Source organism: Rhineura floridana, chromosome 15 (assembly GCF_030035675.1).
Source record: "Rhineura floridana isolate rRhiFlo1 chromosome 15, rRhiFlo1.hap2, whole genome shotgun sequence".
Lineage (NCBI taxonomy): Eukaryota > Metazoa > Chordata > Lepidosauria > Squamata > Rhineuridae > Rhineura > Rhineura floridana.
The window spans coordinates 26,581,209-26,595,321 of NC_084494.1; the positions used below are offsets into that span (position 1 = coordinate 26,581,209).

The 14,113-nt window shown below is 46.2% G+C and overlaps 1 protein-coding gene and 1 long non-coding RNA gene across 2 annotated transcripts in view; one reads left to right on the forward strand and one right to left on the reverse strand.

The window, feature by feature from the left end:
- The window catches only part of GRAMD1A (GRAM domain containing 1A), a 50,981-nt gene extending 42,334 nt beyond the window's left edge, over positions 1 to 8,647 (reverse strand). Inside the window, exon 1 of the mRNA XM_061598004.1 lies at positions 8,384 to 8,647. Coding sequence (XP_061453988.1) covers positions 8,384 to 8,391 — 8 coding nt within the window. The 5' untranslated portion in view covers positions 8,392 to 8,647. The remainder of the gene's footprint in view (positions 1 to 8,383) is intronic.
- Positions 8,648 to 9,032: 385 nt separating this feature from the next.
- LOC133370986 (uncharacterized) lies at positions 9,033 to 13,871 on the forward strand. Its single transcript, XR_009759226.1, has 3 exons — positions 9,033 to 9,285; positions 12,856 to 13,015; positions 13,204 to 13,871. It is a non-coding gene; the product is annotated as an uncharacterized LOC133370986 (long non-coding RNA).
- The last annotated feature ends 242 nt before the right edge of the window (positions 13,872 to 14,113 follow it).

Here is a 14,113-nt window from a genome sequence, read left to right on the forward strand (position 1 = left end):
CCAACTGAAACTCATCCAGTAAAACAGGACAAGACTGTGCTCTGGACACCTCATTAGGATCAACTGCTACAATAATGGAGTCAAGGTCCCGGCGGATGTTCATGATCTTATCACGAAAGTGTCGCGCAAACTCATTACAGCGGGCAATTGATGGTGTTATTGCGTCCTGGGGACCAGAGTGTAAAAGTCCCCGGACAACTTTATAAAGTTCCGCTGGGCGGTTAAGAGATGACTGAATAGAGACAGCAAAGTATTGCTTCTTTGCTGCTCTCACTGCCTTCACATAGAGTTTGGTAGAGACCCTCACAAGTGCATGATTACAGCCGTCGGGAGTTCGCCTCCATTTGCACTCAAGCCGTCTCCTTTCTTGCTTCATCACTCTTAGCTCCGGGGTAAACCAGGGAGCCAATTGAGCTCTGCAACGGAGAGGGCGCACCGGGGCGATCGTATCAACTGCCCGGGCCATTTCTGTATTCCACAGCGTGGCCAGGGTTTCGACAGGACCGTCAATTCTATCAGCCGGAAAATTCCCTAGAGCCATCAGAAAACCCTCAGGATTCATTAGTCTCCGGGGACGGACCATCTTAATTGGTCCTCCACCCTTGCAGAGGGGAGAAGACAATGTGAGTCTAAACCTTAATAGGCAGTGATCTGACCATGACAAAGGAATAGATGTAAAATTCCTCACTCTCAGATCACCATCCCCTAATCCAGAGGCAAAAATCAAGTCCAGAGTGTGCCCCAACACATGCGTAGGGCCAGTAGCAAATTGAGACAGCCCCATGGCTGTCATGGAGGTCATGAAGTCCTGAGCTGCTCCAGATAAAGCGGCCTCAGCATGAATGTTGAGATCCCCCAATACCAAAAGTTTGGGGGAACGCAACAATAGATCCGAGACCACCTCTGTCAGCTCAGTTAGGGAGGCTGTTGGGCAGCAGGGTGGACGGTACACCAACAGTATTCCCAGTCTGTCTCGCTGACCCAATGTTATGTGTAGACACTGAAGAGTCACTCTCCCCAATTCCTGCTTGTCCTTGGTTTTTGCTTAAAAGTACCATGTTCTGGGTAGTGTGTGGGAGGCCCATGGCTCTCTGCCAGTTGTACTTTTTTAACCTGCTTCCTCCCCTATGGACTGTTGCTTGGCCATATCTAGTACCCACAGCCTCAGACTCTGAAGGGAAAGAATACACCAGCTTCCGACTGAGGACACAGAAGTCCCAGTGAATTTAACTCCTGGCTGCATTTTGCACAGCAAAACGGTGCAAATTGCACTACAATCAATATCAAGACATCATCAACAATGGTATCTATGGGGCCACAACAGCAAAACACATGCCAACATGCCAGTCTCCTCATCTAACTAAACATCATGTAGAGAGGGGAGCCAACTTGGACATCTTTAAAAGGGGATTAGACAAATTCATGGAGTATAAGGCTATTGATGGCTACTAGTCATTATGGTTAAATATTACCTCCAGTATTAGAGGCAGCAGGCCGCTGAATATCAGTTGCTAGGGAACAACAGCGGGAGAAAGTCTTCTGGAAGGACCACAGCTCAGTGGTAGAGGATCTGCGTTGTATGCAGAAGGTCCCAGGTTCAATCTCCAGCATCTCCAGCTGAGACTAGGAAAGACCTCTGTCTGAAAACCTGGAGAGTTACCACCAATCAGTGTAGACAACACTGAGCTAGATGGACCAATGGTCTGACTCAGTTAAAGGCAGCTTCCTGTTGTTCCTACATGCTCTTGCCTTGTTTATGGGCTACAAATTGGCATCTGGTCGGCCACTGTGTGAACAGAATGTTGGACTAAACAGGCCTTTGATTCAGCAGGACTCATGTTCTCTATGAACCTCACCCCTGCCTTTGAACTCTATCCAGACAAAGATGTGTTGATTCTGAGGCATCCCATGGAAAGAATCTATGGCCTCAGTGGTTATAGTTCTGCTGTAAGAGAAGAGGACAAAAGTCCAAGATACAGCCAGTGGAACAACTCCTCCAGAACAGTACTAGCAAACTAGCAACCTACAAGTTCTGTTTCCACATTATTCCCCAGGGCCCTTAGCCAGCTGTCACCTGGGATTAAACGGCTGTGGTTCCTCTGTGATTCGCCCCTGGATGCTGAGAAGAAATAGTTGCTTCATCGATATCACTTATACTTTCTAAGTGTGTATGGAGCAGTGATTCCCAAACATTTACCCCAAGGGCCACTTGAAAACGGCTGATGGTCTTAGCAGATGACTTCATGATTTTTCTGCCCGTTGCTGCAATTTTAAGGTGCTATGCTAGATACTATATGATTTGTAATAGAATTTGTATTGCTGCTTTTATTTCTTATTTTGTATTTCACTGTATATCAATTTGCATTCCATAGAATTCAAACTGCAATACAATAGAATGTGAGAAATAAAAGAACCAATACAAACACAATTAAAAATCAATATGAAAATGTAATGCTGACCTGCCACCAGCCACCTCAAAGAAGGTCACGGACTGCCGTTTAGGAGCTCCTGGTACAGAGGATGTTACCTATGAAAAGGGTACTCTACCAATTTTCACCCACAAACACAGAAGTAACCTTATACTGCATTGGCCTTGTGGCTGTGAACCCCACAACAGTCCAAGTGTCAGGGGGAAATGCCAAAATGTAGGGCAATAGGGTGGAGAGAGAAAGAGTGGTGTTGGGGTGGGATTTGGAGATCCTAGGAGGCCGAGGATTAGGTCTATGCAGCAGAGGAGGATGTGTTCTCATGAACGGTTGGCTGGAAAAAGAGGATGGTCTAAGGTTTTTACCAGCAACAGAGACAAAGGAAAGGCCATAGCTCAGTGGTAGAGCATCTGCTCCGCATACAGAAGGTCCCAGGTTCAATCCCTGGCCTCTTCAGGTCATACTGAGAATGACCCCTGCCTGAAATCCTGGACAGGCATCGCCAATCAGTGCGGACAATACTGAGCTAGGGGAATTCATGGTCTGACTCGGTGTAAGACAACTTCCTATGTTCCTACGGCCACAGGACGTACTTCTTCACACAGCAAAAATATGGAATTCATTGCTGAAAGATGTGATGGTGACCACCAACAGAAGGCTTTACACACAGATCTTCAATTCCCAGGATTCCCTGGGGAGAAGGGAAAGATTGTTGTGACTGCAGCACAGATCTACCTTGACAGGTCCAGCAGCAGCATCTGGCCGTCCTTCGGCAGTTAGCAGGGAGCCAAGAGCCCCAGAAGAGTCTACAGATGTTTACACTTATTAGGGGCTCCCCCGCCATACCCACTCCCAACCAGGCCTGTCTTACTGAGGAGCAATAACAAAGGGCAAGAGTGCTCAGTCAGAATACTACGGATAGAAAATAATGGTGGACAGCTCACACATACCTGCCAATCATGGCACTGCAGCTGCCACTCTCCGCTGCAAGTATGCTTGCTGGAAAGGCCTCTCCCAAATTAATTGCTGCCCTGTTTTATTCTTTCAAATGAGATTGTTTTATTGCATATTTTAATTACAGGTGTTTATATTTTAGTGTTTTAATCGGATTATTTTATTGGACTGTATCCAATTAAGTTCTACTCAGAGTAGACCTATTAATGGAGCTAAGTTAGTGATGTCCATGAACTTCAATGGGCCTATGCTGAGTAGGACTAACACTGGATACAACTAATTATGGATATAAATATTTTATGTTTGTGTCATTGGTTTTTACAATTGTAAACAGGCTATGTCTGAAGGCACATGAGGCCAGCACCTTGCTGAAGCTAAGCAGGGTCAGGACTTGTCAGTGCCTGGATGGGAGACCGCCTGGTAACCATATGTAAGCCACCTTGGGTTTCATGAAAAGAAAGGCAGGGTATAATTATAATAAATAAATAAGTAAATAAATAAGTAAACAAACAAACAAACTGCTTAGAAGCCTATTTTAACATTAAGCGGTGTATAAATTAAATAATAACAACAATGACTGGAGGCAGCCTTACACCATGAGAAAGGGGAAAAGGGAAACGAGGAAGGAAGGAAGGAAGGAACATATATGGTTAGAAAATAGTAATTGGACCCTACATTGCAAATTGAAGTTAAAAGTGGATTCCAGGCCTGAAAAGATTTAACATTACAGATCTCTGAGCACTGTAGAAATAATTCCGTCCTTGACAAATGCCACCCCAACCTGTTGTTAAAATCCTTCGAAATGATTCAAGCCTCCGTATCAGCCCCTCTTAAAGCATCTCATTGCTGGCCCCAGCTTCTTTATGGACTTTTTCCCTATTTGTAAAATGTGGGTACCAATACTGGTGTACCTCATATGGATTTTCTTAAAAAGCATTAAAATATGAAAAAGGACTGTATGCACACCATTCATTTACAGCATGTTTAACGACATTCCCTCACTAAAGAATCCTATAGTTTACCCCCACAAAGCTACAATTCCCAGAACCCTTAACAAGCTACTCTTCCCAGGATTCTGGGGGCATGTGATCTAAATGTATGGTGTGTACGCAGCCTGAGAAAGAGGTTAGACAAGCAACACCGACAGGCAAGGGAAAGCATTGGAGTTATTTGCTGAAGGAGAAGAACAAGAGCGAAGTGTATCCTGAGATTGAGAAAGGGCAGAGGATAATGTACATTCCATGCTCCTTATCCTCCCATGTTCTATGTGGTCACAGCAGCCACTCTAGTTAAATGCTAATGCTCTCTCTAGGGTTGACCTTGGCATAGCATTGAGCAACCTAGTTCCTTTGCCTTGCTTCCCATTCAGATGCCAAGTGGGTCCCAGTGTCCAGAGGGAGGAAGAGGTCAGGCCTTCAGATGGAGGAAGCTGCCATAAACATGGAAGGGCTGACATGGAAAAGGGTCTGACAGACAAAGAATGACAGTTCATCAATGCAAGTGGGAGGCTGTGGATTCAGATCAGGGCTGTTTGCAAAAGCAGAAACCACATTCACAGCCATAAACCAGATGGACAGGATGCTATCTCAGATGTCAGGCACCATGTGTGGGGGTGGAGAAGAGACCGAGTTTCCTGTGTTCCAGTTTCATTGATCCAAATTCATTGCTCAACTCCACATGGTACCTACTGAAGCTGAAGGGTGCAGGGACAACTGCGTTCCCCAAAGGGCTCAAATGTATGTCACAGGGACTCTCAAACATTGCAGGGTGTTTTCAAAGCACCCCTGGTGTACTCTGGGGCTGGCCCAACATGCATGAGCTACCTAAGCAGTTGATTAGGGTTGCATTGTGTTTTGGGGTGCCAATGAAACCACATGTGATCCAAAAGATGCACCCCAAGATCCCTCGCAAAAGAATGCTGCAGCACAGTTCTCAAGCCATGTGCTGTTCCAGCAACATCACAAGGCATCCCAGGGTTTGCCTTTTACACTGTGTTGTGGAGCTGCCTGCAGTGGCCAAATATGCCAGGCCAGCCTTGGCCCAGGGTGACTTTTTTGTTCTCCCAGCTGCCTAAAAGCATTTGTGAGCAGCTCCCATGCACCAAGAATGCATAAATAACCCAATCATGTGGATGAGGCTGGATTGTAGAGGTTAGGCATAGGGAACCTGTGGCTCTCCAGATGTTGTGGGACTCCAATTCCCACCAACCCCAGCCAGAATGGCCAATGGTCCAGGATGATGATCCAGCAACATCTCTAGGACCACAGGTTCCCCAACACTGGTGTAGATCTTTCCCATGCAGCTGACACTGCACTAAGAGAGGACGCTGCTAATTCTGCATAAAGATCCACACGATCACCCCTTAAACATTCTCCAGGTGATGGCTGCGAGAATGTGTAAAAGGCACGTAATCAAGGCCTAATCACATAGCTGGGGCAGAATTCAGGACAGGTAAGCTCTGTGGCTTCACCCCACAGCTCATGTAACGAAAAATATTTTAGGAGTTTAATCTGGAGTCTCACTGACCATTCACTAAGGTCAAGATATAATGTCCTCCCCACCCTCCACATTGGTAAAATTTGGGGATGGAGCTACCTCTGTGGCACAAGGCATGTCAGCAGAAACTAAAGACAGGATACTGGGTGTGCCAGATTAGCATTCCAAAAGAACAGGTGCGAGGAACCTCTTCCCTCCTGATGGACTACAGCTCCCATCATCCCCAACTATTGTCCATGCTGGCTGGGGCTGGGGAGGTGGAGTACAACAGCACCTGGAGAGCCTCAGGTAAGCCACCACTGCAATGGAAGTTCCTTTTAATGGAACTCAAGACTGCTTCAGCCATTATAGAAAAAAACAGATACCTATGGGTCAACTGTGACTTTCCTGTAACATGATTGCCTTTTTGCTCCCATGGTTGCATTTTCTGTGTGGTTTCAGGCATCCAAATGACCTTCAGATGTTCCAGAAAATATATGATTTATCCAATGGAAATGAAAGGACCTGATATTTTGCTCTGGTGTGAAAAACAAACCTCAATGGATAAATTTGCCTTCATGTTCAGGATCGAATTCATTTATTAGGTTCAGGAAAAAATATGTATTCTTCCAGTTTGGATTAAATAAAGACCCTGTTTTGCTTATTGGTTTCTCCTTCTCTTGACACATGAAACTTGGCTCACTTATTTATGTACCTAGTCTTGAGACTTCCTATTTTCTGTTTGTGACACTCAGGGGTCTGGGTCATGAGGATTCACACCAGGGTAAGCAACATGGTGCCCTCCATATGTTATTGGACTACAACCCCTATCAGTCCCAGCCAGCACAGCCAATGGGCAGGGCTGATGGGAGTTGTAGTCCAGAAAACATCTGGATAGTTCCACATTGGTTACTCCAGCATGTGTTAAAGACCTTGTCTTGGGGCCAAATGTAACATTTTGTGACACTCTTGCCCACTGTAGCCCTATGGTCTTCATATTTTCAATGTCATGAGGCTGGCCTTTCAAATCTTGAAATAATAAAATCGGAACTTTGTAAAACCAATTATTTAGCTGTCTGAGTTTTCTAAGATGTTCCACCCCCAAATGCACACGATACACTTTTAACCACAGGCACTTAAATTAGAAAGTTGGGGGGGTAAAACATCTCTAGAGATTCCCTTTACTTTCTTGCACTCCACAAATATTATATTCAAATTAAAAGATCTTTGCTTAAAAGCCCAAGAATGAAGAACCTCAAGCAAGCCTGTTGCTTTTACAAAGACACCGACAAATGCCTCCCCAGAGCAAAGGAGGGATTTCAGGAGATTCTGGCTCCAACTTTCCCCCATATAATCACAAGACACACACACATCATCATCACCATCATTAATTTACACACAAGACCAGAAAGTCAACAGAGGCCAGTGAATGTTTCAACTCCAGATGTGCTAAGACCTGCAGCCAGATCTGAGTCTGCCAAGGCCTGCCCTTCTACACAGCGATCAATTCAAACCTCCACCTTCATGGATACCCTCCTCATGGAAGGGGGGGGATGGAGAAAAGGAGCAACAGGCGACACTTTCCCTGCACCTGTAGACTTTCCAATATTGGGATGGAGATTATCAATTTATGCATTGGAAGGAAGGGCTGAGAATCTCAACTAGATCTTTAAACCCTCCTCGTCGCATGCACACCCACCCACACAGAAAGAGTGAGATATATGCATGTGGGTGAAGAAACCCGCACAGGCACACACCGAACAAAGGCTTTCCTGATGATGGCGCGCCAAAGACCACGCTGCTCCCGCCAGTGAACGCTGATGTCACACAGAGAGAATTCGACGCGGATAAATACGCACCTATAGCAGCAGGGTGGGAGATCAGGGGTAGGAAGGGGGAGGCCAGCCTGGTCTGAAACCTTTATCAATCCAACCAGACGTCGAAAAAGAGCCTGCAAACACACCAGGCTGCCCTCATCAATCCCTTCCGGAGATTAGGCAAGCAAGCTAAGGCTTTCTTCCTCTGCCCGTGTGTGTGTATGTGTTCTGCAAGCCATGTTAGGAGGTCCTGCACCGCCACCGCCCCCCCCCGAAAGCCGTTCCCCAAGTCCTACAGAGACACAACACTCCATGAACATCCTTTTCTCCCGTCTCCCTCCTTCCCTGCGGCTCCTTTGTGTCCATCCCTCTCCGTCTCTCTCAGCTGACAAGTAACCAGCCAGAATCCCAAAGCGCAGGACAGCTGGCCAGAGAGCAAAGCCCCGGAGGCGGATCGCCAAGGGCTGATGCTTCCGATCTCCTTTTCCCCGGCGGGCTAAATAGCCCTGGTTCCGAGCCCCCACCTACCCGCCCACCCTCCGTACCCCGCTCCCAGCTAGCAAGCAAATAAGAGTCACCCTTTCTTGGCGCAGTGAACACCCCTCTCCTCTCCAGCCCCCGCTTCCAACGCGACCGGCAATCTCTCAACCTCCCCCATCTCATTCCCGCCGCCGCCATGCAGCCCGCCTCCCCGCACAACGCTTTGCTTACTCGAACATAGCACAGAGGGGCGGGCGGCTCCCCCCTCGCCGCCCGGCCGGGATGAAGAGGCGAACGTTGGTCCCGGCCGGCGGCTCTGGTGCCGCGCGGAGGAAGAGGAAGAAGAGACAGGCGCCGCTCTCCCTCCTTCCTCCTCCTCCTCCTTCTTCTTCTTCTTCCTCGGTGGCGGCCGCCCCTTTTGTTGCACGCACCCCCGCCGGCCCCACCACCGCGCAGCGCGGCGGCGAAGCTAAGCCGGAGGGGGAGGGACTAGATCAGAAGCGGAGGAGCTGCGAGCCAAGCCGGGACTCCTGGGTCCGTTCCATTCCCTCCCCTTCCCAACCCCAAAAGAGGGAAGAGGCCTAGTAGTTTGGGATGTCAGGCTGGATTCTTATGTGGTTCATTTCTAAAGGAAGTGGATCTGGGAAGCAAGATTCAGGGCCAAGTCCAACCCCAGAGAAAGTTAGAGAGACTAAATGGATTGGAGCTAGGAGCCAGGACTCCTGGGTTCCATTCTGTCAGGAGGGTGGGGATTGGGGAATGATCAAGCAGGACTGGGAGGGAGAATTGACCTTGAGGGGGGGGGAAGCGCGTGCGTCTTCCTTCAATGGAATCGGAATTCCAGGCATTGCTACGCAGCCCAGGAAAAGTATCCATTTTTTAATTCATATACGGCTTCGATATTGCCCAAGTATGGATGCTGCTGTTAGGTTAGGGGGCCCGAGAGAGAGAGAGAAAGAGAGTAGGCGTAAGGTGTAAGACGACTAAATCTGGAAAGTTCAGGCTTTACGTTCAAAATGCCATCAAGGAGACTTCCGTTCTAGTTATAGCTAACAGGCCAGGTTTCAAAAGCAAACCAACTCTGGCCTGCTGGATCCTGTGTTCCACAGAAGTTAACAGACGTTGGCACACAGGTGAGTGGAGGCTCTAGGGATGTCTTAACACTAGGGAGTAATAAGCCTTCACTGCCAGGAGTGAGGTGGGTGTGAGTATTAAATGCCTATCCTTCCCCTGTTTACCCCACCTCCTAGGAGCATGGGAAACTGCCTTTAAACTGAGTCAGACCATTGGCTCATTAAGCTCAGTATTTCTACACGTTGATTGGCAAAGGCTTTCCAAGATTCCAGACAAGGGACATTCCCAGGCCTTCCTGGAAAGGCCAGATTGTACCTGGAACCTTCTGCATACAAAGCAGATGCTGTGCCACTGAGCTAGGGGCCCTTCTTGATTTCCCACTCCTTCCTCTGTTATTTCTTCTGTAGTGAACTTTAATTGTAAGCTCCTAGAGGCAGAGACCTGTAAAGCAGTATGCAAATTCATGGCGCTATATAAATAAATCCACAAATAAAATTTTAACCGTTAAGAATCAATCATTCCAAACCAGGTGCCTCCTTTTCCCCCCTCTTTAATTTCAAAAAAGGCATTTAGACAATCTTCCCTAGGCAACAATATTACTTCTTTAAGGTGTCATTATCCCATAACTGCCTCTCCCTTGGTTCAGAGGAGGTCTTATAGGGAACTGAAACCCAAATCTGAAAATGTTTGCACTAGCAGATGCTGATATAACGAATTCCGGCATACAGCCATGCTTGCTAAGCAGTTACGTACTTATCGGAACAATTGTAAATTATCGGTGGGTTTTTCAAAACAAGCATCCTGTCCAAAACACACACAAAACTTATCAAATAATTTCTGCAACACTGAAACTATTAACATATATTTCTCATTGTTTTGTGTCTGACTAGCACTGGCTTAAAAAAATAATACTGTCCTGCACTTCCAACTGAGGTAGCTTTTCCACCTCCTTCCAAGTAGAAATCAAGTCTTACAGAAATTTATCCAGGTAGTTTATTGATTGTAAGTCACTTTGGGTTCACTTTTGTGAAGAAAAGTGATAAAATAAATAAATAAATAAATAAAACTTTCTGACTCATATCATGGTGGTAGACAAACACAGAGACTTTCCACATGATGGAATTTTGTGTGTGTAATAAATCTTATTTGTTACAGAGCTCATCTGCCCTCAAGATCACTGGGGACAGCATATTTCCCAGCATGCAAATGGCACAATTTTGTTGTGGAAACAATAACATTATTTTCCTCCATACATATATACTGGGCTGGCATTAGCACCTGCCTTCCTTTAGTTGCTGATACCTGCCACTGGGCTTCCCCTTAAATATTTTTTCTGGCCTAGCAAATCCAATCAGCACCAGGACTTACTTAATTTCCCAGAATGCCCCTGACCTTGTGTCACTGTTCTACATCCACAGTCAGATAATCCTGCCAAAGCCCACTCACAGCTCACCAGAGGACACTAACCAGGGGTTCTCCTCAAACCTGGAGCCAGCCCTGCAGTGCATAAGTGTAAGCTTATGCTTACAGGCTTCCCATGGGCATCTGTTTGGGCACTCTTAGAACAGTGTGGTGGGCTACATGATCCTTTGACCTGATCCAGCATGGCTCTTTTTATGTTCGTTGTGCTTTTCAAGTGTTCTGGGGAATATAATTTAGGCCCCATCTGCACTATACTTTTAAAGGATTGTACCACTTTAAACAGTCATGGCTTCCGTCAAAGACTCCTGGAAACTGTAGTTTGTTAAGGGTGCTGCTGAGACAGTTCCAGAATGGCTTAACAATCAATTCCTCTTCCCAAAGAATTCTGGGAATTGTCGCTCTGTGAGGGGAACAGGGGTCTCCTTAACAAACTACTGTTCCCAGGATTTTTGGGGGGAAGCCATGACTGCTTAAAGTGGTATAATACTGCTTTAAATGTATAACACACCACCTTAAACATGTCCACATTTCATTGGATGCCAGAACTGAACACCTTCCTTCACTTCCATTCTGAGTAGAGGAGAGGTGCAAAGAGTTTTTTTTCTGTGAGCAAGCGTGGTTGTGGCTGACATAGGTGCCTTTTCCAGAGCTTGGAAAAGTTACTTTTTTAAACTACAACTCCCATCAGCCCCAGCCAGCATGGCCACTGAATTGGGCTGATGGGAGATGTAGTTCAAAAAAGTAACTTTTCCAGGTTCTGCTTTTCCCCCACTGATGGGGAGGCCTGCCCATCCCATTTTGTGGTCCTGTCTGTTTTTCTGTAGCAGCCATTTTTTGTTACTTTACGCACTAAACAGCAGCCATTTTGTGACTGTCATCCAAGGCACTTGCTCAAAATTCCCATTTTGTCCACTGGCCCAAAAAGATTGGCAACCTCCAAAGGACTGTCTTTTTCCAGGTCATCAGAGGCTTTGCTCCATGCCCCTTTGCCTTCAGAGGTTAGGTTGGTTCCTAATCAGGGCACAGAGCGCAATACTGGCACTTATGGAGTACCAGCACCAAGAGCACTTCCAGAAGATTGTTCCTCCTGATTTGTTTCCATAGAGATTAGACCATGTTAGCTTTTTAATGAGCATTCATTCTGATTTGTTTGTGGGAAGGTTAAATTTATTTTTTATTTATTTTATTAAATTTATTAGTCGCCCATCTGGCTGGTTGTCCAGCCACTCTGGGTGACGTACAAAATAAAAACATACAAATACATTAAAAATCTCAACAATAGTAATAAAACCTAGCCCACCCCAAAAGCCTGCCTGAAGAGTTTTCAAGGCTTGGCGGAAGCTCATCATAGAGGGGACATGGCGGAGATCATTTGGGAGGGAATTCCACAAAGTGGGGGCCACAATTGAAAAAGTCCTCACCAGTCTAGCTGTTTTAACTGGTGGGATAGAGAGAAGGCCTTTTGAGGCTGATCTTGTTGGGCAGCATTGCTGCTGATGCTGGGGGCGCTCCTTCAGATAGACTGGGCCGAAACCGTATACGGTTTTAAAGGTCAAAACTAACACCTTGAATTGGGCCCGGAAAACAACCGGTAACCAGTGCAACTCCTTTAGCACTGGAGTGATGTGATCTTGCCGGCGGCTGCTTTTAATCAGGCGAGCTGCCGCATTCTGTACCAGTTGCAGCTTCCGGACCGTTTTCAAGGGTAACCCCATGTACAGCGCATTACAGTAGTCTAGGTGAGAGGAGACCAGGGCATGTACCACCGATGAGAGCAGATGATGTTGCGGTAAAGCAAGTGTTATCTCGCACTTTCCAAGACATTTTTCTATCACTTCCTTATTGAAAAAAGTCCAGTCTTCTGGGGTAGTAGGTTTGTTGCACAAGACTTCCCATCAACTATGATTGTGCAACCTGAATTTGCCAGTATGTGATTGAATCCCACCCCAAAATAGCAACAGTCTGCAAACACCTCAAGCTTGCAGACCTCCCTGTCTCAGGAAGCCTATTCGGCTTCCTCTCTTTCAGCCTTCTGGAAAATACATTCCTGTTTCAGCAGGCATTCAGCTTGATACATATGTTTCTCAGCTGCTATGAGTGGTATTAGCTTGGGCTGCAATTTTAGTCCTCTGATATTAACTGTAATTTATGTTTACTTACATTACTGTGTATTGTTCTTAACTTATTGTAAACTGTTTTGGGGGCAGGGGCATTTTGTAGCCAAAAGGTGGGAGGTAGTCATATCCACGTGAGAGCATAAGAAGATCATGCGCATGTCATCCAGTATCCTGTTCTCACAATGCCAACCAGATGCCCAGAAGAACCAAGTGCCCAGCAGAAGCCCGCATAAATAAATAAAAATTGCAGGTGAGCAAAGCCATTAAAGATTTTTAAAGCATTTTTAAGAAGCGTATTTCTTCTTCTTCTTTGGAGGCAAAGTATTCCTTTGTCATCTTTCTCATGTTGCTTTTTTACAAAACACAAACACTAGCAGAGCGACTGTTTCATTCATTCCTTGAGGGTGGGGTTTATTGAACGTGTGTTTCTTTTTATAGCTCACAACAACATTAATTACTGATATTGGCAAGAGAGAAGTGAAACTCCATCAAATCCCCTCCCTGTGAGGATTTCAACTGCCATTGAGGCAAGAACTGTGTGTCAGGAGATGCCCTGTCCTCCTGGTCTGGAGATTATCACCAGCTCTGCTTCTGGATTTGGTCTTGAGGCCGGAAGAGTGCTTCAGGAGAGAAACTGCTCTTTCTCAAGGGCAAGACAACCAGAACCGCCATTGCCATGGGTGTATTGGACTTGAGCTTGCTTTTCCCTCCCTCCCATTCCTTTTTCCTTGTGTGCCGTGCCTTTTTAGATTTCAAGCCTGGGGGCGGAGACCATCTTAGAACGAATTGTTGTAAACTGCTCTGAGACCCTTTTTTGGCTCAGGGTTGGGGTTAAATAAATAAATAAATAAAACCTCAGACAGTTGTGCCTTTAGGTTATGACTTGGGGGCAGAAGTCCAAGAGAACAAGCAAATGGGGACCCAGACACAGCAGGACTAGCTTGTCACTTTTTGAAGTATGTGATTATAATACACATTACCGTCTTTAAAAAATAAAGGGGGGCGTGGGAGAATAAGATCTTTTAAGTTTAGAAGCTCAAACTGTCTTAACTCCACTACTAAATGACAAGTAGGGCCTGTAATGGTTAGCGTGTTGGACTATGACCTGAGAAACCAGGATTCGAGTCCCCACTCAGCCATGAAGCTCACTGGGTGACCTTGGGCCAGTCACTGTCTCCCAGCCTAACCTACCTCACAGGGTTGTTGTGAGGATAAAATAGGGAGGGGAAAACCATGTACTCCTCTTTGAGCTCATTGGAGGAAAGGTGGGATATGAATGCAATCAATAAATAAACAATAAAATCTTCACCTCCTAAATGGCCTGCTCCTGTTCAGCGTGCCAGCCAGC